At 48.7% G+C, this 21,793-nt stretch overlaps 1 protein-coding gene across 2 annotated transcripts in view; it reads left to right on the top strand.

The window, feature by feature from the left end:
- Positions 1–21,288, top strand: part of DUSP22 (dual specificity phosphatase 22) — a 56,741-nt gene extending 35,453 nt beyond the window's left edge. The window contains exons 4-8 of one of the 2 annotated variants that reach the window (XM_011955133.1): positions 5,447–5,496; positions 15,900–15,974; positions 18,121–18,292; positions 18,731–18,803; positions 20,753–21,288. In XM_011955133.1, coding sequence (XP_011810523.1) covers positions 5,447–5,496; positions 15,900–15,974; positions 18,121–18,292; positions 18,731–18,803; positions 20,753–20,799 — 417 coding nt within the window. In that variant the 3' untranslated portion in view covers positions 20,800–21,288. Of the gene's footprint in view, positions 1–5,446; positions 5,497–15,899; positions 15,975–18,120; positions 18,293–18,730; positions 18,983–20,752 lie in introns of those variants that run through there. The other variant, XM_011955132.1, reaches the window with a different exon arrangement.
- Positions 21,289–21,793: the final 505 nt, after the last annotated feature.

Raw genomic sequence — 21,793 nt, 5'->3', positions numbered from 1 at the left:
TCGTGATCCACCTGCCTTGGCCTCCCAAAGTGCTGGGTTTACAGGCACGAGCCACCGCAGTGCCCAGCCTGCGAGGATAAATCTTACGTGTATTTCACCACAAAACAGTGTAGAGAGAGCTTGTCTCCAGTGGGAGAGTCCTGTGTTTCTCATCATCATGTTATAAGCTGTGACCTTGCTTCTGATCGGGGAGGAGTGGTTCACATTTAAATTTGGCTTTTAATTCTGGTTTTTTTTTCGGGGTCAGGCTTCTGGGAATGTGGTGAAAGTAGCTCTTGAGAGGTCACTGGCTGGTTTCACTCCGTTGTGAATTGTGGTGGAGGGTCCATGTGAATACAGTGTGTGCAGGGGCTGCCCAGGCCGGTGCAGCAGGGCACCCGACGCCTCCCTCACGGGACTCACAGTCGAATAACAGACACCACTGCCGGAGGAGGACCCCTCCTGGGCTCGCCCGTGCTGTCACGGCTGCCGTACGGGCTGAGATGAGAAACCGGGGCTTCTAGTCGTGACTTGCTTAGTAAGCAGCCGAAATAACGTTTCTGTTGTGTGATTTCCTGATCCTGGCCCTTAGAAACGTGCTCTCCTCCTCCTTGTGTTTTGAACAGGCCCCTGCAGGGATCTAGTTCTGTCCGGTGACTGGTTTCTGCTGGCTTTGCAGGAAGAGAGACGTGGCTTCTGAAGGGCTTATCTTCCTTGTGGAAAGTAGAATGTCAGCTGGCCCTTCAGAAGACTCTGCTTCTTACAGTGCCTCAGAAAGAGAAGAACAGTGAATGTTAGAAATCATACTTGAAACAAGCGAGAGTTTGATCTCTCTCTTTACCAGTCGTGAAATCAGAACCTTGGCCCTGCTTTTCAGAGACCTGCCTCCGTATCGTTTTAAGTGTAATCTTTAGTTTCAGGCCCAAAGAAAGGTAAAAACCTTACTTTTGGTGGTTACTATACTTGTTGAAACAGAAAACTGAGAAGTATTAGAGCTTTTGAGAAGACGGACTTAGCTCTAGGCGCTGGTTCCAGAAGAGCGGCTGGATACTTTCTGAACTTTCTTCTCCTCCAAGTGACGTCTGTTGTTTCTTTCAAAACCTAAACACAAAATCTCCACTAGAAGCTTTCCTTAGCAGACCCCCCATCTCTCCTGCCTCTTGCCTGCATCTGCCTAATTTTGGCATCGCCTGGTTTTATACCAGTTGTTTTATACTAATGGTTTATTCATGCTGTTTGGCGTTAGTAACATTCAGTGTACACGTGGGCCCTCAACATGGATAGGGACTGTTTTTTCTCCCCCTCTTTCCCCTCTCTGGTGCTCACTTCGTCGTGTTAAAATGCCGTCATCAGCTGCTCTTTCTTTGTCGTCACTGAAATCATGATGGCTTGAAGCGTACACAGAGCCCCTTTCTCCTAACGAGCTTGTTTCTGTATTTCAGTGCACTCGAGATTGAAGCCCAGTAACTTGACATTTAATAGCCTCAAAAAACTTTATGTTAATTGGCTTCCCACCAGTCCGCTTTTTTGGAACATCATGGAAAGTGCTGAATTCTTATTTATTTAGTGAGAATTTTATTGCAACAGGAAGACAACCCATTTTATCTTGACTTTTTCAAATAGTAGCGGTAGCATGGAGGAGTGAATATCTTATAGGAAACCGTATACTAATGGAAACATTGCTGCTGTTTTTATTACTTACACATTTTTCAGATTGTTCTAGAATTTTTGCTTTTTTTAAACCTCCAAGTTTGTTACACTTTCCATAATTTATCTAAACATATCCTTTATTTCTATTTCTGTAAACTTCAAAACTGGAGAGTGGTCCTGTCTTTAGGACCTATGTGGTGAAACCATCAATTCCACATCACGTTAGAACATTTGCAGAACTTAACTGCTGTAGTTAAGCGGGCCCAGCTTTCTTGTGGCACTGGGGGACTCATGCTGCTTTCTGAATTAGTAATTAACTGTCGTGAATTGTGCACATGTGCAGGTATCTGAAGCTGTTTTAAGGCAACTCACATTCTGTAGTCTGTGGCTTGGAAGAGACTTTCGTGCTCTGTTAATAACTAAACCAAGATAAATAGGTGTTCCTGGGCGGCGAGCAGCTGGACCTTTTTGACAGTTTTGACTCCTTCCTGGACCGAGTTTGCATGTTCTTATTGTGGATCACGCCGACTGGCTGTCAGCCGCGTCCTGTTCCCGTGGCCAGGAGGGACGCTGGTGTCCCTCGAGCGTGTGTGGGTGGCTTGTCCTTTGCAGGCTGTGGGCCGAAGCCCAGCTCTCGCTTCGTGGTCGCTAGGACAGAGGATGATGCTTTGCGGTGTTTTTCTTTCCTTGCACTCATCTTGCAGTGTGGTCTTTGTGCTTATTGCACTCATCCTCCCCTCATCGCTCCACGGACATTTCAGTGGGTGCCTGCGACGTGCCGGGCACCCGTGCAGGGAAGTTTGTTATCGTTGCTGTTGTTATTCCATCTTCGACAGAATATAATCTTGTCTTAGGTTTTATATTTTTATCGGTCCTGCCTTAACCGCAGGGGGTCCCCAAATTGTGGTTGGGAGCCATTTTGTTCCTCTCTAGAGGGTCCACAGATGGGAAACTGCCGCTCCGCACGCCCACCCCGCACATGTGGGCAGGGCCAGCGTGGCCGAGAGCTGCCCTCATCCTGGGTGGTTCCCAGATGGAGAGAGGGCCTTTGCCGTCCTCCTGTGGGTGGATTCTCGTGCCCACCTGACAAGGTGCTCCTGCCTCATGGGACCAACCTGATTTGGTCCTTTTATGCATCGGGTGCCACAAAGGGGAACGCAGCGACACATGGAGACAGCCATGGGAAGCACAGCACTGTCCGGCCCCACGGCTGGTACGTAGAGCGAATGCTCTCAGCCAGCACAGAGCTGTTCAGCAGACCCTCTGTCCATTCTCTTCCTGTCCTTCTTTTTGTTTTTCTTTCCTCTCGATATGTAGACCAGGCTGATTTTAGATTCTGCTAGAATAAAGTGGCTGTCAGTCAGCATCTGTGACAGGCGGGCATTTCCATCCCATCTTAAGCTTCCTTGCCAGATGAAAGTCGCTGACACTGAAGATGGCTCTAGAAGGGAAGGTGGGAACTTGAGACTCCTTCTGGTCTGTCTGGAGGTCCTGGTCTCCAGGGAGGGTGGAGGAAGAGTGTGGGAGGAACGGATTTCACAAGCTTCTGGACTGATCAACTACCAACTCTCACTTAAGAGTAAAAGGAAAGAAGTGAATGAGTCATTTCAACGGTGGCTGCAGGAGGTATGTGCATCTATACCAACAAGCTTGTTTGACCTCCATGGAGGAAAGGACTGAAATTACTTTTAACAATAATATTTCCTTTTCCGTTTGCTTTCCCTTTAAGTCCCAGCTGTAATACCTCTCTGGGTTTGAAGATACTTGAGAGTTTCAGACAACTGCTCAGTGTTCCCAGCAGAGCACAGCCCACGGGCCCGGGAAAAATGAGGACAGAGACAGGAGGAGGCAGCTGGGGATGACAGAATGAAGGCAAAGGAGGGAGAAGCTGCTGCTTCACTTTCCTCTTCCATCAGCAGATCCTAAATTAACCCTTGGCATGGCGGAGGCCCATTTGGTCTTAAGGGAGATGTTCCCATGTGGATAAACAGCAGTAAAACTCATCTCCTTCAGGAACCAAAAGGGCCTTTATTGGAAGGTGTAACGATTGATGCAAAGCGGGAAGCAAAATATACAGAAACTGTGAGGGGAAAAATGTTTTTGATTCACACTGTACAGAAACTGTGAGTGGAAAGTGTATTTCTGACCCCTCATTGCTGTGGAAGGGGCCGCAGGGATCCTCCCACTTATGACCCCTCATCGCTGTGGAAGGGGCTGCAGGGATCCTCTCACTTAGGTCTTAGTTGTGGTGAACAGACCCTGCTCTGACCCAGTTTCAGCAGGAAACAGAGCTCTTACTAAGAGAGAGTCAAAGCTCATGGTTCCCTCAGAATAGATGGAGAACAGGTTTTAGGCTGAAGTTCAGGAGCCATCCCCAGAAAACTGGCCCCAGGCTTAGCACCCACTTTGCCCCGAGCCAGCCCACCTGTGCCCACCTGCACCAGCGAAGCGCGTGTGCTCTGTCCCCGCCCTGCGCCCACGAAGCCCACGTGTGCTTCCCAGACCCCACTCGGTAGCTCCCCGTCTGACCCTTGGGTCCGTGAAGCCGGGTGGGGAGTCCCTCATCGCAAGGGCGGTTGGGACACGAGTGTGTCTGGTGCCTGTGTTGGAAAAGGAGGATTCGCAATGTCAGGAGTTATAAAATGTGTGGGGTGTGGGAGGATTAGGGGCAGCTACACTTTTAGTCGTTCCTGTTAGCAAATACAGTGCAGAAATCCCTAACAATAGGAGTTAATGGTAAAAGTTTAATTAAAAAATGCAAAAATTATTTGTGAATAATTATTGAAGATGTGCTGCGTTGTAACTCCATCTTCCGAGGAACCTGAGCTTGTTTGTGTCACTCTTCTCTCTCTCTGCTTTTATTCTTCAAAGTTGGTTACTTTTCCAGTTTCTGATGTGCTCCCCTCACCCCTAGTATTGTCTGTGACATGATGGCAAGATTCTGTGAGATTAGGCAATTAAGAGAGGAATAATTTAAAAATAATTCATCTAATTCTTCATCAGGCTATAATCTCTTACAAAGAGAATATCAGATGTTTATGTTTTGTGTTTCTACTTGGCAGAGCTTTTGAAACATTCTTTCAGTCCCCCCGCGAAAGAGAAAGAGCCAGTTTTTAAAAAAACTAAATCTCAAATTTAGCATGCCTGTTATAACATGGATTTACATAAACCTTTTTCTGAGTGTTATAGAGGAGTATATGAAGTTTTTTTTTTCAAATTTGGCCATTCTTTAAAAAAGAAAAAAGTATATTTGTTTGATATATAAACCTTTTTTGTCCTGAAAAGCAAGCAAACTGAAACAAATTATCTCCAGGGTAAAACCCATGTTGGTGCATCCGAGAAATTGTAGCTGTCATGATACTAAAATTGATGTAGAAAGCTGTAATGTGGCATTATAGTTTTCACTCATTATGTTAAGGCTTTTACAAATAGTGCTTCCTTTTTGAACATTCAGATTCCTAAATGAAACATAAAAAATTTGGAATATATAAACTAGCATCTGAGATGCTGGTTTTGAAAGTAGTTGAAACTTACTGAAAAACACTCCAGTATTTCACTTTATTGACGTGTCCTTTGAGTTTCGCCTAAACCTACAAGCTGTTTGCAGACCAAAGCAGGATTATTTGTACGCATGGTCACGGAAAATAACCAGGAACTTTAATTAGTTTTTCTGCAGTTCCTTGGCAACAAAAGATGAGTGAAAAACTTCTCCTTTTTATTTTTTATTTTTTGACCTGAGTAAATAGTTCCTTAAATACTTTTCTCCACTGAGTTTCATGTTTTTATTTTTATGTTTTTACTTTTTATTATTCTGCAGGGAGTTAAATACCTGTGCATCCCAGCAGCGGATTCACCATCTCAAAACCTGTAAGTTTCTTTTTTCTGTCTTATTTGGAGACATTTTAAAAAATGAATAGAGGATGGTAAAGTCAAAGAAGTAGAAGATTGTGACGTCGTCAGAGCTCGTGGAACCCTTGCTGACCCTGCAGGCCTGGTGCCCCAGGGAAGAGGCTGTGAGCCTGCGACGTCGATGCTGGGCACACTGGGGTGAGCTGGGGCAGGAGGCTCCTTGCGGCTGACTGGTCCTTCCGTTATGCAGAGAGACTCACGGGATGTCCACAAGAAGGGTCTGATGTTTAAAAAGGGTGCCTGAAACCTTTAGTGTGCTCATCTTTCCTCTAGAAATAAAACCGTAAGCGATTTGCTGGGTTTTGTCTAAAGCAGCACCGTCCAGTAGAAGTAGATAGTAAGCCACAAATGGGCAGTTTTAAATTTTCTAGGAGTCACATTTCAAACAGCAAGCAGAAACAGGCAACATTAATTCTAATAATACATTTTACTTAATCCAGTATATCTGAAATACTATTTTGATATGTACTCAATATAAAAAATTAATGAGCAAGTTTATGTCCTTCTTTCATACAAAGGCTGGGGACTCTGGTGTGCTATTTCATACTCAGCACGTCTCAGGTCAGACCAGCTGCATTTCCAGGGCTTGAGAACCCCAGGAGGCCGGCAGCTGCCTTACCGGACAGCATGCTGCGGAGGCCTGGCTGAGTTGAACGAATAGGTCGTTCTGGCTTAGGAAGGTCCGGTCCCCTATGTCTTCGTAGCCGAATAAACCTTTGATGTCGTTTTAACTCTGTTTGCACCTAGAGAGAGATTCATAATTGCCTCCTTTTGCATATTGAAGAAATCCTGTGGAGACAGGTAGGATTAGGTTTTGGCAAGATAGGGGGCAGGGCCCTGGAGACCCACGGCAGCTACAGCGTTAGCAGTCACTCGTGGCTGTGTAGAAGGAGCCCGGAAATACCGTGGTGTGGAGTAGATGACAATTTTCCTGAAGCACAAATGTGACTTTTGCAGGCTGAACGGCTGGGGCTGGAAGTGAAGTACTTAGCAGCCGATGCTGCTGAGTCCGGTCTCTGGTTCTCAGGTTGGTCCAGTGCTGTGTAACACAGGTCAAAGACACAGCAACCCTCCTGGAACTACATGTCACTGCATTCCACAGGGAAGTTGTAGGCTGTGGTGAAGTTTGTGAACCTGAGAGTCCCCAGGCTTGTCTGGATTCACCTTTTATGCCCCAAGCACTGGTGCATGCATACCCTACGAATCAGGAGTGCAGGCCGTGTGCCCCGACGTTCAGGATCCCAGGTGTCCCACCGCTCTGGGAGTTACTAAACGCTGGCCATCAGCCGACCTGGAGTCTCACTGGGGCAGAGCAGAGAAATCACAGGTTATGCAGTAATTTTGTGAGATCTACCTTTTTGGGGAAAAAAATAGAGCTGGAGTCTGGAGTAAGATGGGTTGACATGGGAAAAGTGAGGTGGTAGAGCAGGAGGGGAACGGGAGGTGGGAAGCTGGAGCCACTGTGTGCTACCCAGGGCTGTCTCCACATGCTCTCGTGACCCTTCACAGAAAGGTGAACCTTTAAGATTGAGGATGGTGGAGGAGGGGTTCTCCTAGGGACACAGAGCAGCGCTCTAGGCCTGGAAGGAGGAGAAGCAGCATCAGAGAACTTCCTTGGTTCCTAGTCGTGTCAAGAAACAGAAGTGGTTGGAAGGCATGGTGCACACGGAAGGAAGTGAGCCACTGCCTTTCTCTGAAGACCATAGCAATCTTCTGCCCGTGTTTTGGTGGCTATTTTTAGAATGGTTGCTTTGCTCTTATCTCAAACCGAGATTCTGACAGGCTGTTGAACTTGTCAGTACCTGATTGGCAATTTGATTCTGTAGAAGAAAAACTCAGATGTGACCCTGGACACCTGTTGTCAGTGCAGGTGGCTACGTGTCCTTGAGCTGTCCCTAGTGCTTCTCAGCTTTGCTTGGAGCTGAGTGCCGTCTTTGTCTGTGATCTAAGCGTGGAGTGGCCCCTCGCACTAGAGACACGTAAGCAGTCGACGTAGGTGTTAAAAAGTCTCGACTGTAAAGCCAGTGACCGCTGCCTTGGGCATTTTAACCATCTACACCTCCGTTCTCTCGTCTGAAAATGCCTGCCCTCAGGACTGGGAGGCAAGGTCATGTATGTGAAGGTGTTCTCTGTGAACTCTGGGCACTTGGAAAAATGAGTCTGTTTTTACTCAGTGTATATTAATGTATCTTGAGAGTTACAGAAAAGGTAGTTGCAATAACAAGTGTTGGTGCCCAGGAAGCTTCAGTAACGTGAGAGACGGGCCGAGTGGAAGGACAGGGAGACAGAGATACGCCAGCTTCTTTTCTGAGTTCCAGGTCTCGTGGGTCAGTTCAGATCATCTGTCAAAACCAGCCTAATTGCAGTCACCTTTGGTGCTGAAGGACTAGCCCGTACTTTTTCTTTTTAAAATACGTGTAGATTTAGGGGGTGCAGGTGCAGTTTTGTTCCATGAATATATTGCTTAATGGCGAAGTCTGGACTTTCAGTGCATCCATCACCCGAATAGTGAACGTTTTACTCTGTAAGTAATTTTTCATCCCCCACCTCCCTCCTACCCTTTTAATTAGTTCTCTCCCATCCCAAATATGTAAAGAGGTTCTGTTAAGTTGATGGTTTGCCTTTGTAACTGATTCTTTGTATCTGGATGACAAAGGAAGAGTTACAAAGGCAAACTATAAATGTAGGTGGGCTTAGGGGTTAGGTAGGTGTGGCAGTGCCGTGTCTGGGGGCTATGTGTGGAGGGTGTGCCCTGCTGCGCTTCCCAGTGAAGCTACAACAGTAAGACTTCTGTTTCAGCTGGAAGAGGAAGTCAGGGCCGTAGCTCGTGAAAAGGCGGAGAAAGGTGGACACTCTGCTGTTGGGAGTCATGCTCTTTGTGATTTTTGGGGAAACGTTTATTTTTAATCCATTAGTAACAGCAAAGCTTATGAATAAGTCAGGCTTCAGCACACATATGTCCCTGACTCTAAACAGTGCTTGCTGTACTAAAGTTATGTGGAAATGGTGGAGTTGACTTTGGAACTTTGAGTGACTCAGCTTGTGAAGAGGCAGGTGATGAAGTAGCTTGCGTTTCTTTTTACCGGTTACGGTGTTCTGCTGGAAGGCATAGTGAACTTTTTAATGGGGAGCGTATTTTCACAATGTCATCAAATGATTCACCTCAGGTTGGCGGGCAGAGCACCTACCTCCCTCAGGGCATTTATTAGGGTGTTTATTACACACCGAGTATCAGGTGCTGACGATCCACTTTTGCTTTCTGTATCATCAACCAATGAGGATGGTCAGACGACAAATGTTCGTTATTCTCTAGTTAACAAAAGCAAAAGAAGTCTTACCTGCCACTTGGAAAATGTGTTCTGCGGGACCTGAACGATTTGAAATCGTAGCTCTTTAGCCACTTAAAAAATTCTTGATGCCTAGGAGTTTCTCTATTCAATGATAAAATAGATTCTGGAAAACTATGTTGCTCATTGTTTTAAACTTAAGTACAGATTTTAAAAATGAGTGGCAGTTTTGATGTAATTTAACACTTTATATCTTAAACTTTTCCCCACAAATCCCTGCACTAACAGGAATTGTGGCTAGTTATGCTTAGTAAGAGATCTGTGACCTTTGAGACTAGCTGTTGTCACTTGACATTCAGTTGCTGCAAACTGCCCAGAAAGGTCAGTTTTCTGTCTTGGCCTTAATCCTCTCAAATCTCCCTCTCTGATCTTCCAGGAACGTAAAATGCAGCAACCTGGTTTGAGATAACATTAACATGTTAGAATTTCAGCTCAGTTCCCCAACCAGCTGGCCTTGCCAAGTCAGGAAATGTAAAGTTCAAGTTCTCAGAGTTGTAATAACCCCACAGACCTGTTGTGGTGTGTTTTGCCTGATTTTGTCGTAATTGGAGGCATCCTAGAGTTTGTATCAAATGCACGCACTGCGTGTTGCCCAGTGGCCAGTGTGGTGTGCGTTAGTGAATTAAGGGCTTTGGAAATACTTGCTTGTTTTGCTTTTGCTTTCTCTCTGGGATTTCTTAGGCAAGTCATTTTAACCTTTCTTCTCTTATCTGTGAAATGCCTGTCTCACACGGCTTTTATAGTGTTAGGTGGGATGAGGTCGGTGAAATTGTTTTTTATGAACACTAAGCATTTCTGAAAATATGATTATGTTTTTGTCTATTCAAGTACAGAGTATTAATGTATTTTGAAAGTGAATGGTTAGATGCATATTAACTTATATGTACTCATCCTGTTTTAATATATATTACATTGGCATTTTGTAGTTTGACATCATGAAGCAAGTAATCATAGATTTTTTTTCTTTTTCTGTGAGGTCCAAGGGCATTTGATCTCTGCCAGGCTATGGGGTCGGTGGGGCTGCATCATTGCAGTAACACCTTTGTGACATTCAGTGGTTTTAGAATCTAGCAGGTCGGTAAATGTCTTGAGGTTTTTGTGGGGAGAAGCAGCATTAGCAGTACAGAGAGCCTGTATTGAACACGTAGGTAAGACGTCCGTGCCTTATTCTATCTCCCTATCTTCTTGTCTGTATTTTCTTTAACTGACACTTTCTGTACTTTCAACTCTCTTTTTCTCTCATTTACGTTTTTCTTTATTCTATTATAAAGGCGCACTTTTGCAAGATTAGAGCTAGATGGGCCCTTGGACGACTGTGGTCCTGCTTCCGGACACTTCCTGAGGGCTCTGCCAGCCCGTGCTGATGTTCTCCTGCTCCAGGAGAAAGAAATGAGAGCTGAACGTGGCATTCAGTGTTAAAGACTTCATTTATTCACCTTAAAGAACTGTCGATCCGTCTTAGACTGGGTCCTTCTTTTTTGATGTTGAAATATTCTTCTGGGGATGGTGCTGCAGTCAGTCGTAGAGAGGTCTCTCCTTGTTTCAGTTTGGTTTTAAGAAGACCTTATCTGGCAAAACGAGAAGTACAATATATGTATCCCCCAATTTTATTTTTAATGTTGACAGTGCATGAAATATCGAAGTTGGGGAATCACTGATACAAACGTGGGCTGGTTTCGTGTGTAGTGCTGGGCCCTCCCGGGGTGGCTCCTCCGTGCCCCTCTGTGCCGGGTGCTCACGGGGCAGCTCCTCCGTGCCCGTCTGTGCCGGGCGCTCACGGGGCGGCTCCTCCGTGCCCGTCTGTGCTGTGCCCTCCCGGGGCGGCTCCTCCGTGCCTGTCTGGTGAGGATGTCCTTCCCACTTTACCTCTGGGTGAAGTAGGGGCTTCACCGTCAGCCTGTCCGCTGGAGAGCTGCTGGGGCAGGACCTGTGGGTGGGGGGCTGCGGACAGATTCTGCCCCAGGAGGAAGCAGCTCTCTGATATGAAACCCCCTTCCAGAGCCTGGACCCAGATAGAATACTCATTGGCTATTAGAAAACAAACAAACAAAAAAATTTTTTCTAAGCAAAAACATACATATTTACATACGTAACGTATAAAAATACACTTTTTTTTATATATAAGGGCGCTTGCCTGTTTTGGATTTCTCCTTTGCTTTCATTGGCACACACACTTCTGCATCGTTTGAAGGAAGGAGGAGTCCCCGGGTTCCTGTGGCCTTGGCTGCCGTTACAGCCTGACCTGGTACCGTGGGCTTTTGGGGTAGGACCGGCTGCCTTTCACGGTGCTCAGCCCGATCTCTGGGCTGCCACTCCAGCAGGCAAGGTCCTTTTGAGTGGGGTAGGACCACCTTAGATCCTGCAGTGGGAACTGAGACCTCCAGATCTTGCAGTTCTGGAGTGAGAAGTAGTTGTCCAGCCTCAAAAGTGAATACCGTGTGGTGTGACCTACAGGCTCACCCACCCTCTTCAGTAGAGCTGTCTGGGCACTGGCTCTTGGCCTTTGATGCAGAAAGGAAAGGAACCAGGCAGAGGGTGCTGGTCTGTGAGGAGGAGGGAGACAGCTGCGGGTGGCTGGGCTGTTTGCAAGTTCCCTCTCCCTGAAGGTGCCCCTGCTGCCCTGGGTGTGCTCTAAGGACCGAGGGCGGGAGCGGGCATGATAGCCCCAGGCGCTGTTTGGTGCATTTCTAACCAAGCGTGGTCCGGTCCGTGCTTCCTCGTGCCTTCCCTGGCTCTGTGTGGACAGAGCCTGTTCCACACGGCTGTGCGTGGACGTCAAGGTGAACTGCTGATGAAACGGAGAGCAGGAACAGGGAACTTGCGTTCATCGAAACGGCCTGCGGTGGGATAGTGCTTCAGACGCGCGCTTCTGCTTCTAACTGCAATTGAGCAATAGAAGGACCGGGACTGTGGGTATTTCCCACTGTGGAGGAGGGAGTTTAATGACCAGAGCTGGGGCTTCTGTCATCAGCTTCCCTGGAAATAACACCCCACACACAGTCCTGCACCAAAGTGGCAGAGTGCTCGCCTGCCTCTGGGCTTTTCTTGGAAAAGGCATTTCTAGGAATATCTCTCTGGCTTGGCCTTGTGCCAAATTGTGTCCATGAGTCAGGTTTCGCGGTGGGGCTCCGAGCAGCCGCCTTGTTGGCGTCCTTCCGGCTCCTGGCGTGGCACCGTGAGTAGCCCTGTCACCGTGATGCCTGCACAGGGGCTCTGCAGCCCAGGCCCCTAACACGGTGGTGGGTAGGAGCTATGTCCTGTGGGCGCTGCTGGACTAACTCTTACTACAGACGGAACAAGCTCCCGGGGGGGTGGTGCCAGGTGGGGTCACCTCTCCATCGCCTCCTCAGCTCCTTCCCGTGTCCACTCGGCTGCCTGGGCACGGGTGGGTTTGGATGGTGCCAGGCTGAGCACACACCCCTCTTTTATTTTGAGATGTGGCAGGGCTGACTCTTGGACCCAGGTTCAACCCCACAATATGTAAGAAGCCCAGTTTCACAGTGTTTGTGGTTGGGGACGTGCAGATGTCAAAGCCAGATATAAGAAGTGGTTCCCACTCCAAGGTTTCAGTGAAGGGATTCAGTTGTCGTCTTTACAAGACCTTGGTGAGGTTCATAGAACCGAATGTGACCCGGCCCTGTCCCCACTCAGGGGCACTGCTGGCTTTTGTGTTGCTGTGTGGTCTTTGCAGTGTGTTCTGAGGTGCCCTGTGGTTTTCATTTACTCGGGCGGTCGTCATTCATTTCTAGATTTGCTTTTGCTTTTTTGGCTGCTGTACCTGCAGACATGGCTGTTTCTGAGCAGAAGGAGACCCACCCAGAACAGACCAGAGCGGGCCCGGCAGCAGGGGCAGCGTCTTGGCACCCTGGGGGGGCACAGCCGTGTGAACAGCCTGGGGGACCAAGGAGGGTGCCGTCCAGCTGCACCCCTGCAGCCAGCCAGTCAGCTGCCCCAGCCTGTGCACTGGCCTGTCTACTGTGTGCAGGGGCCTGCAAGGAGGGCAGGCACCTGGTGTCGACCACCAGGCAAGTTGCAGACCCGCAGTCTGGAGCCACTTCTGGGCCAGATGAGTTGGCTCAAGGTTTTAATCATTGTTGAATTAGTTGCATAATATCAGGTAGCAGCAGTTTGGCCATGAGTAGCAGAATAATACCGTGTCTGACCGACACACGGCATTCTAAGGGAGAGAGACACTTGGCAGCAGGTAGTGCAGATCTGAGCATGGCACTCGCTCCCGGCTCCATGGCAGAAAGTCAGGGCCAGAGAGAGATCACTTTCCTCTCTTCAGGAAGGGAAAGGTTTTCCAGAAGTCCCTGCCCACAGCCTTTCCACTACTTCAGCGTGGACAGAGCTGCGGGAAGACAGGATGTCCTTCCCAAACAAAATCAGTGCAACGGACATGTCTTGCTCCCCGTTCCAGTACCTGCAGACCACAGACTTCCCCGCCAATGCCACATGGCTCGTCCTGCTGACGGGGTGGGGAGCTCCCACCTAGCTGCCTGGCTCTTTGCTGGGGGCCAGGCTCCTGCCCAAGAAGTCGCCCTTGGTGCCCCACTCTGCTGTACACTTGGCTTCACGGCCTGGCTGTAGTGGGTTCTGCTCTGAAGTCTCCTTCAGCACTGATACCTTAGATTTCGGGATTACAGCAAGAAAGCGAGAATCCTTTCTTGCCTGCTGTGTACCAAGCCACCTTATGAGTTTACATCTGGGAGCAGTTATTCCTGGAACAGCTAACAGAAGCAGATGTGCTAGTTAGAGACGTCAGACGTCAGGTCAGAGTCCGGAGTCCTTGATTTGGTCCGGGGGATTTGCGCTTTGCTGACACTTGGAGTTGTTGCAGAACGTGTGTGCATGTTTGCGTGTGCATGCATGCACATGGACAGTTGCTTCTGCTCCCTGGCTGTCCTCATCTCGCTGAGCACCTACCGTGAGGCCGCTGAGTTTCTTCTGCAGTCGGTACTGGGCGAGTTTGTTAGGCCGTGCCTGAGTTTCTCATTCTTATTACAGTCATGTGCCCTGGCGTTCTGAATGTCTTACAGTTTATCGTCCCTGGCAAATTGTCAGTATTCAATCAGTGTTTAAAGAGAAGTCAGTTTAGTCCATGGGCAACGTTTGCTGCTTCATAAGCCATTCAAAGGCAGAAGACGCTGGAGAGGTACATGTGCTCCCCGTCCCCTGAGGTATCTGCACCGAACCCACAGACCAGTCCAGAATGAGGTCTGAGTGGCGCGGGACACACATGCCGGTTGGAAGCGCACCAGAGTGGGGCCTGAGTCCTGCCTGGCTTTGTGTCTCAGGCTCGGAGCAAGGCCGTGCAAGTAGGCACTCCCTGAACTACTTGCTGAATGAGTGACAGTTGGGGGCTGATTGAGTGACAAGAGAAAAGGGCAGTCTGAAGAGCTAAGAGTTAGGAAGAAAGGATTAAGCCTGCGTCGTCATTTAGAGCTTATTTCTGTTATTTATTTATTTGTTTATTTATTTATTATTGAGACAGGGCCTCGCTCTGTCGCTCGGGCTGGAGTGCAGTGGCATGATCTCGGCTCACTGCAGCCTCAACCTCCTGGGCTCAAGCGATCCTCCCACCTCAGCCCCCCGAGTAGCCGGGACTACAGGCATGCACCACCACACCCAGCTGATTTTTTTTTTTTTTTTTAGTATTTTCTGTAGAGATGAGTTTCGACATTTTGCCCAGGCTGGTCTCGAATTCCTGAGCTCAAGTGATCTGCCCACCTCAGCCTCTCCAGGTGCTGGGATGATAGGTGTGCCCCTGCATTCAGTCCATTAGGACCTCAGTTTGCAGAGCATATTGGCACGTATTACCTCATCCGCCCTGTGAGATGCCAGCCCCGCTTTATAACTGAGAAGATAAGTGGCTTGTCCGGGGCCACATGGTCCAGTAAATGGCAAAGAGGGATCAGAGCCAGAATTTCCATCTCCTCACAGCTCCCCACGGAGCTGCAGACAGGACTGCCAAAGTCCAGGGAGACCAGTCTGAGAGAATGCTTTTAGATTTTCCAGATTGCCGGGAGTGGATTAGCTTTTAGGACTTGGAAAGCCCACACGACATGCACACCTTCCTCGCCTGTGTCACAGTGGCCTGCACCACTCACAGCCAGTGTGCCGGTCCCTTTATGCTGCTGGGGCTTTGAGGGGCTCAGATTGAACATGGGGGCTGTCCAGACCCCTCCCAGCCCCAGTCTGTGGTCACTGTGAGTCTCAGGGATTAATTCCAGACAACCCACAGCCTTCCCTAGACCTCAGCATTGTAAATGATGGCTTCTGAGGCTGAGACGCTTCAGCCGCAGACAGTGTGACCGGATTTTGATGGTATGGGACTGGGAGAGCTTTTGGTAAACTACAGGAAGAACAAATTCTGGTTTCTTTTTTTTTTTTTTTTTTTTTTTGGCTCTGTTGCCCAGGCTGGAGTGCAGTCGCGTGATCTCAGCTCACTGTAATCTGTGCCTCCTGGTTCAGGAAATTCTCCTGCCTCAGCCTCCCTGGTAGCTGGGATTACAGGTGCGCCACCACACCCAGCTAATTTTTGTATGTTTAGTAGAGATGGGGTTTCACCACGATGGCCAGGCAGGTCTCAAACTCCTGACCTCAAGTTGTGCGCCTGCCTCAGCCTCCCAAGTTACTGGGATTACAGGCGTGAGCCACCGCACCCAGCCGTGTTCTGGTTTCCATTACATGGTGGATTATTTGATTATAGCAAATAATAATGCAGTATATGTTTCAAGAGAGCTACAAGAGAAGCTTTTGAATGTTATCACTACAAAGTGATAAATGTTTAAAGTGATTAAACATTTATCAGATAATTATCCTGATTTGATCATTTATACAATGTATACACGCATTGAAGCGTCACACTGTAGTCCATAAATATGTAGAATTTTGTGTCAATTATACATAAAAATCAATTAACATTTTAAGAAAGAAGCCTCAGGTAGAAATTTCTTTTCATCATATGTTGAGTAAAGTAGACAATGTTGTTTCCCTTTTTTCTTTTCCCAGGACAAGACATTTCAAGGAAAGTATCAAATTCATTCACGAGTGCCGGCTGCGCGGTGAGAGCTGCCTTGTACACTGGTGCGTGTCTCGCTTTAGCGTGTTCTGATCGGATCGGCTTCCTGTGTGTGAATAATGGTTTCACCTCCCAACAGTTTGCTGTAAACTCTCAGTCTCAAATGCGTGCTCCGTGTGTCCAGTGCCGTGTGTTAGTCACTGTTGCCTTGTGTTGAAGGAGAATCCTAACTCATTTTGCTTTTATTTTTTTTTTTTCCATTTCCACTGTTAGGATTTCTGTAGGGACCGTGAAGGTTACTGGACAACAGAAACTTCTCTTTGCTGGCTTGCCTCCAGCATTTCATCAGAACAGCCTCTTACAGATGACACAGATTCTCTAGGCTCATCCTTGAAACCTCAGTGGCTTTTTGGAGACACTGTTGTTTTATTCTTTAGGAGATTTCATTGCAAACGTGGATTTTCAGTATCACCAAAATGACCCAGTTTAGTGACAGCTGTCTGTTTGCATTCTGCTGTTTTGTGTCTGTTTGCATTCTGCTGTGTTTTGTGTAGATACACACACACATACACACAGTGAAAAGAAAGCTGCTGTATCACATTTAACCCGAGGATGATGCATCTGAAGCTCTTGGCCGTGCGCCTGGCACAGAGAGAGTTCTTAGTGAAAGTGGGATGGCATTTTTATTACCACTCGTAATCATGCTAATAACGTGGCTAATTTGTTCACGGAACCAGTAGCCAAAATTCTGGAGCCAAGGCTCTGTGTTCTAAGTGCTGGGCCGGACGTGTCCCCTCTCTGTCTTGAATGAAGTGTGTTATTAATTAACTGAAAGCCTAACAATCTTTTGACCTTCCCCGCAACAGTTACTCTTGCACTGTAAGCTCGTTAGGTCTGTGAAGTGATAACTCCTGGAGAATATTGCTGCTGAGTTTGGTGGCAGCCCTGCCAGGACAGAGGGGACGCAGGGACCCAGCGCATGACATCCAGAGAAGCCACCTGTGAAAGCTGTCGTGTGTTCTGAGGGCCGATAACCCATGACAGGAGGATGCTGATAGTGCAGTTGTTTTCAGAATGGTGTCTCCAGTTTCATACAGTTCTTGAAATCACATGATCTTTCATCTCACTTCTTTAAAGAGTAGAAAGTATAATAAATACAAAGGGTAGGGTTTTAACGTTCATTTCTGTTTGGCTTTAACATACCTTGGGGGTTCAGGGAGCCAGTGAAAGCGGAATTCTGGAGCTCCCACTGCTGGGTTCTGGCTCCGAGTGAATGTGAGTCTCCAGGTTGCAGCCCAAGAGGATCTGTCTCCTACAATCTCTCCCAGCAGTTCTAGTATAAAACCCTCGTGAAGAGCCACTACTTGAGAGTGGGGTTTTCAAATTATTATTTATATTTGAATATGTGTAGTCCTGATATTCTAGGAATTAATATTTCATACAGTTATGTACATCTAAAGATAGGTTTTTCTAAAAGTGAGACATTTGCTAAACTTCCCCATCTTAACCTGTTGCTAGAACTCTCCAAGTCTGACGAAGCGCAGCCTTTCTGTGACCACCTTTATTTGCATGTACATGTAAAATGGGTCTCACTCAGCCTGCTCCAGGTAACTGACCCTAACCGTTACCGTCTGCAGGATGCCTTGCTCGCACCCGGCAGACACAGTGTGCCTGCTCTGTGCCCTGCATATTTATGTCAAAAAGAGCACAAAAGTAAGATTGGGTAAGGGCTTCTGTATGTCATGGGCTTTAAAAACTACAGATCTAGCCCTCATGTAGCTAAGAAAACTAGACTTCTAAGGAACATGAAGCATCCTAAACAAATGTAGGTTATAAATGGGTTTGTCGTGTAGATCCTGGAAGCCTCAAGTTCCCTTGGAATACCGCAGTTATGTCATCTGTCTGGGGAAATGGGGAGACCTGAGGAGGGGCTTCGGAGCAAAGGGGCATTTGGAGCCACAGCCCATAGAAAACCAGTCAACAAAGCTCAGGCAGCGGAAGAAAGCGTGCGATTCTGGTGCCAGGAAGTAGAGGAGGCCGAGACGTTGAGTGCTGAGTGGCTTCCTGGTGGTGAGCTTGCTGTCCACATATCATCCAAGGCAGGAAGACTTTCTAAACAAGGTCCTTAGAATCCCCCGCTCCACGTGGACTGGGCGATGGACCCGGGGATCTGAAACTGCCCTCACACGTGTGCTTCTCTTGGCCCCGCAGCCTGGCCGGGGTCTCCAGGAGCGTGACGCTGGTGATCGCGTACATCATGACCGTCACCGACTTTGGCTGGGAGGATGCCCTGCACACCGTGCGTGCTGGGAGATCCTGTGCCAACCCCAACGTGGGCTTCCAGAGACAGCTCCAGGAGTTTGAGAAGCATGAGGTCCATCAGGTAAGCAATTCCTAGGGGACATCAGAGATTCAGGCAGGTGCCCCTGGGCAGTGCCCACAGTCTCTCTGTACACAGCCAGCATCATGGCGTTTGGAGTTGAAAGGCCCACAGAGGACATCGGCTCCCGGCGCGCCCAGCTGCGCCCCCTCAGAAGTCATCACAGATCCCTTGTGCACCTGCTGAAGCCACAGGCGCCTACCTTTTGTCGTTTTCCTTGTGCCTGGTGCCCCCTACTAGCTTGTTTCTCTCCCTTTGGGTCACGTACCATTTCCTTGGTCTGGCCTATTTTCATGTCCTAGGCCACCACCTTGAAGGAGCAGTTCCTTCTCTTGCTTGACCCTGGCCAGCTAACCACAGAGCTTCGACTTCCCGTGGCTGTTTCCCTGGCTGTGTGTGCACCTGTGTGTGACGTTTGGGGTTTGTTTCCATCCTCTCCAGTATCGGCAGTGGCTGAAGGAAGAGTATGGAGAGAGCCCTTTGCAGGATGCAGAAGAAGCCAAAAACATTCTGGGTAAATATAAGGAGCAAGGGCGCATGGAGCCCCAGCCCGGCGCCAGGCGGTGGAGCAGTTTTCCGGCACTGGCTCCGCTGGCCTACGATAATTACACGACGGAAACCTAACGCAAGGGACCTGCTGCCTTCCTTCCCACTGCTTGTCTTCAGTGTGCCCGCTGGGCAGCCGTGCGGTGGGACTTGCTGCCTGCTTGTCTTCCGTGTGCTGGCTGGGTGGCCGTGCGGTGGTGTTGGCCGCTGAGGACAGGAGAGGGAGATCGCCAGGGTGCAGTGGGCACTCAGGGCTCCTTCCCAAGCCACACTGCCCAGCCCTGCTCGAGGCCCCTTCACTCCGCCCACCCCCGCCCTGGTGCACCTGAGCTTGCTGCCCCCGGGATATCATCGCCCAGTGGCTGTGCACGTGGGTGTGTGTGAGTGCACGTGTGTGTGGGTGAGTGTAAGTGAATGGATGCATGCGTGTGCCTGTGTGAGGGTGTGTGTGTGCCGTGAATGTGTGTGTGTGAACTCTCACTGCTGGAAGTCACAGAATGCATATTGCTGCCTGGGTTGGTGTGGCCACCTTTCCTTTTGTCCAGGACTCCACATGGAGGTCGTTGGAGCTCGACCTCTGAAAGGCTACGCAGCAAACAGCAGTCTGTGCTTGTGGGCAGACCGTGAGAACTCAGGGGACGAGTGGCTGAAAGCGTGGCCTCCCCCAGAACCCACGCAGGGTGGTGTGGTGGGGCAGCAGGGGCCAGACTGCCCTAGATGGAGGGTGGCCCTGGGGCCCTGGAAAGTGTGAGAGACTGCCCTGAGCTGGTCCAGTGGGCCAGTACTTTATACCAACTCAGCCGTTGAGGGGTGTCTTAGATTGCCTCAGACTCAATGTGAATGCACCAGGCTGAGCGTTCCCTAGCGCCTCCAGTCAGGGCCACTTTCCAGCCCATCGAGCCCTGAGTTCTCCTTGGTGTTTGTTCTCTGGAGTGGATTGCACTTGAGCTCTGTGGTGAGCAGGTGCACTAGCCTGAGGTGGCTGCACCAGGGCGCCCCTCCTCTCTGCTGCTTGCCAGCTTCACTCACTCCCAGCCTCTTGCTGTGCTCACGTTGCAGGGGTTCCTCCTCAGGGTTTGCGCCTGCAAGAACGGGAAGAAAGAGCATTTATTAGGCACTGTAGCCGTTTGCATTTTAAAATGCCTGAGCATTGATTAAGCTGCTTGGTGTTCACTTGGGTTTGACAATTGACCTGAGCTACCTCATTGAGTGTTTTTGGTGTGCGAGTCACCTTTGCCTCGCAGTTGGAAATGCTTGGTCGTGATTGCGTTGGAAACCACAGGGGAAGGTGCCAATATCATTGCGCTATTTAAAGTTGCCGGTTTGGGCTCCGGCAGTGCTTTCTGGTGGGTAAAATTCCACATTCAGGCCACGAGAGCATCCCCAGTTTGTACTCGGGGGCTGCAGGGATCCTGGGACGCTGTACCCGGTGCGGTGGTCTAGTCCCTTACACCGACTCAGATTCCGTCAGCAGGCGGTCACTCAGATGAAAAAACATACTCGACCTCTCCCTAAAAAGATGTTGCAACCCCGTTTCTCTGAATTCCACCCCAAAAAGAGCGCCTGAATGAGGAGAGCGGTTTTCCCGCGCACGTGGAGGGTGTGTCAGCGGTGAGCTTTCGGGGACCGGGGAAAACACGTTGCCTGATTCCGCACACGTGCGCAGGCCCTGGGTGGACACCCAGAAAGGGGCTTGTGGCTGTAGAACCATCCGTCCATCTACAGCTAAAACAATTTGCCAATAAAGTACATGTTTTTCCTAAGCCAAAAATAAATATAAATATGTTAACAGAAAAATGATTTAGGATATTAGCTTGAACGCTTAAGTATGTGCATCTTACAAGCCTCTCCATGTGTCCTTGGAGTTCCTGAAGTGTTGTTTTAATATTTGTTGCCAGTAATGTTCTTTCTTCACAGCCGCTCCGGGGATTCTGAAGTACTGGGCCTTTCTCAGAAGACTGTAATGTACCTGAAGTGTCTGAAATGTTGCAAACCCACAGAGTTTAGGCTGGTGCTGCCAAAAAGAAAAGCAACGTAGAGTTTATATTTTTAAGTATCCAGTAGTGATTTGTAAACTTGTTTTTCATTTGAAGCTGAGTATTACGTAGTCATGTTTATGCTGAGAACTAAGGATATTCTTTAGCAAGAGAAAATATTTTTCCCTTATCCCCACTGCCGTGGAGGTTTCTGTACCTGGCTTGGATGCCTGTCAGGACCCGGGAGCCTTGCTGCACTGCTGTGTGGATGGCTGCGCTCGCGATGCCTTCCTGTGAACGCCCCCAAGGACGAGCCCAGTGTGGTGGTGTGGCGTGAACTCTGCCGTGTGTTCTCAAATTCCCCAGCTTGGGAAATAGCCCTCGGTGTGGGTTTTATCTCTGGTTTGTGTTCTCCATGGTGGGATTAACCGAAAGCTCTCTGTTTCTATTAATAAAGGGCAACTTAGCCAAGTTTAAGGTCATGTGCAATGCTTTCTTTCCGAGCCAAGGGGCAGCCACCACGCACCCTTCTGCCTGTGCGATTGAAGCCTGCTCCTGGTTTTATTTTAGAGGCTATTGTTTTCCTCCAGAAGGCGCTAAAGCAGATGCTACAAAAGGTGGATTCATGTCTCCAAGAAAGAAAAAAAGGCCATCAGTGTGAGGTGAAAGAAATTTGGACATGAGAGTTAGGTTTTGCCTGCACGGAGTGGGAACTGCGTATTTGGCGCCTGGAATGAGTTGTGTGTGCAGCCAGCCCTGCCGTGTCCGTCTGCTGCACAGCATTGAATACTGTTACTCTGCTTCCGTATTCAGCTCTTAATCTGAAGGAACATCACCTGACTTGAAGAGAAGTTTGGTCAGTTTGTAACATTTTCCTTCTCTGATTTGGTGGGGGAAAAGGGAAATTTAACTCTACAAGGGTAAGTTTGGCTTGATCCAAAGGCAAGTGAACTCACGAGCTGATTGACTGTAGGTGGCAGAC

The sequence above is a fragment of the Colobus angolensis genome, unplaced genomic scaffold, assembly GCF_000951035.1.
Source record: "Colobus angolensis palliatus isolate OR3802 unplaced genomic scaffold, Cang.pa_1.0 Scaffold396, whole genome shotgun sequence".
Classification (NCBI taxonomy): Eukaryota; Metazoa; Chordata; class Mammalia; order Primates; family Cercopithecidae; genus Colobus; species Colobus angolensis.
The sequence above is the reverse complement of the archived record's forward strand: the minus strand, read 5'-3'. Positions and strand labels throughout refer to the sequence as shown.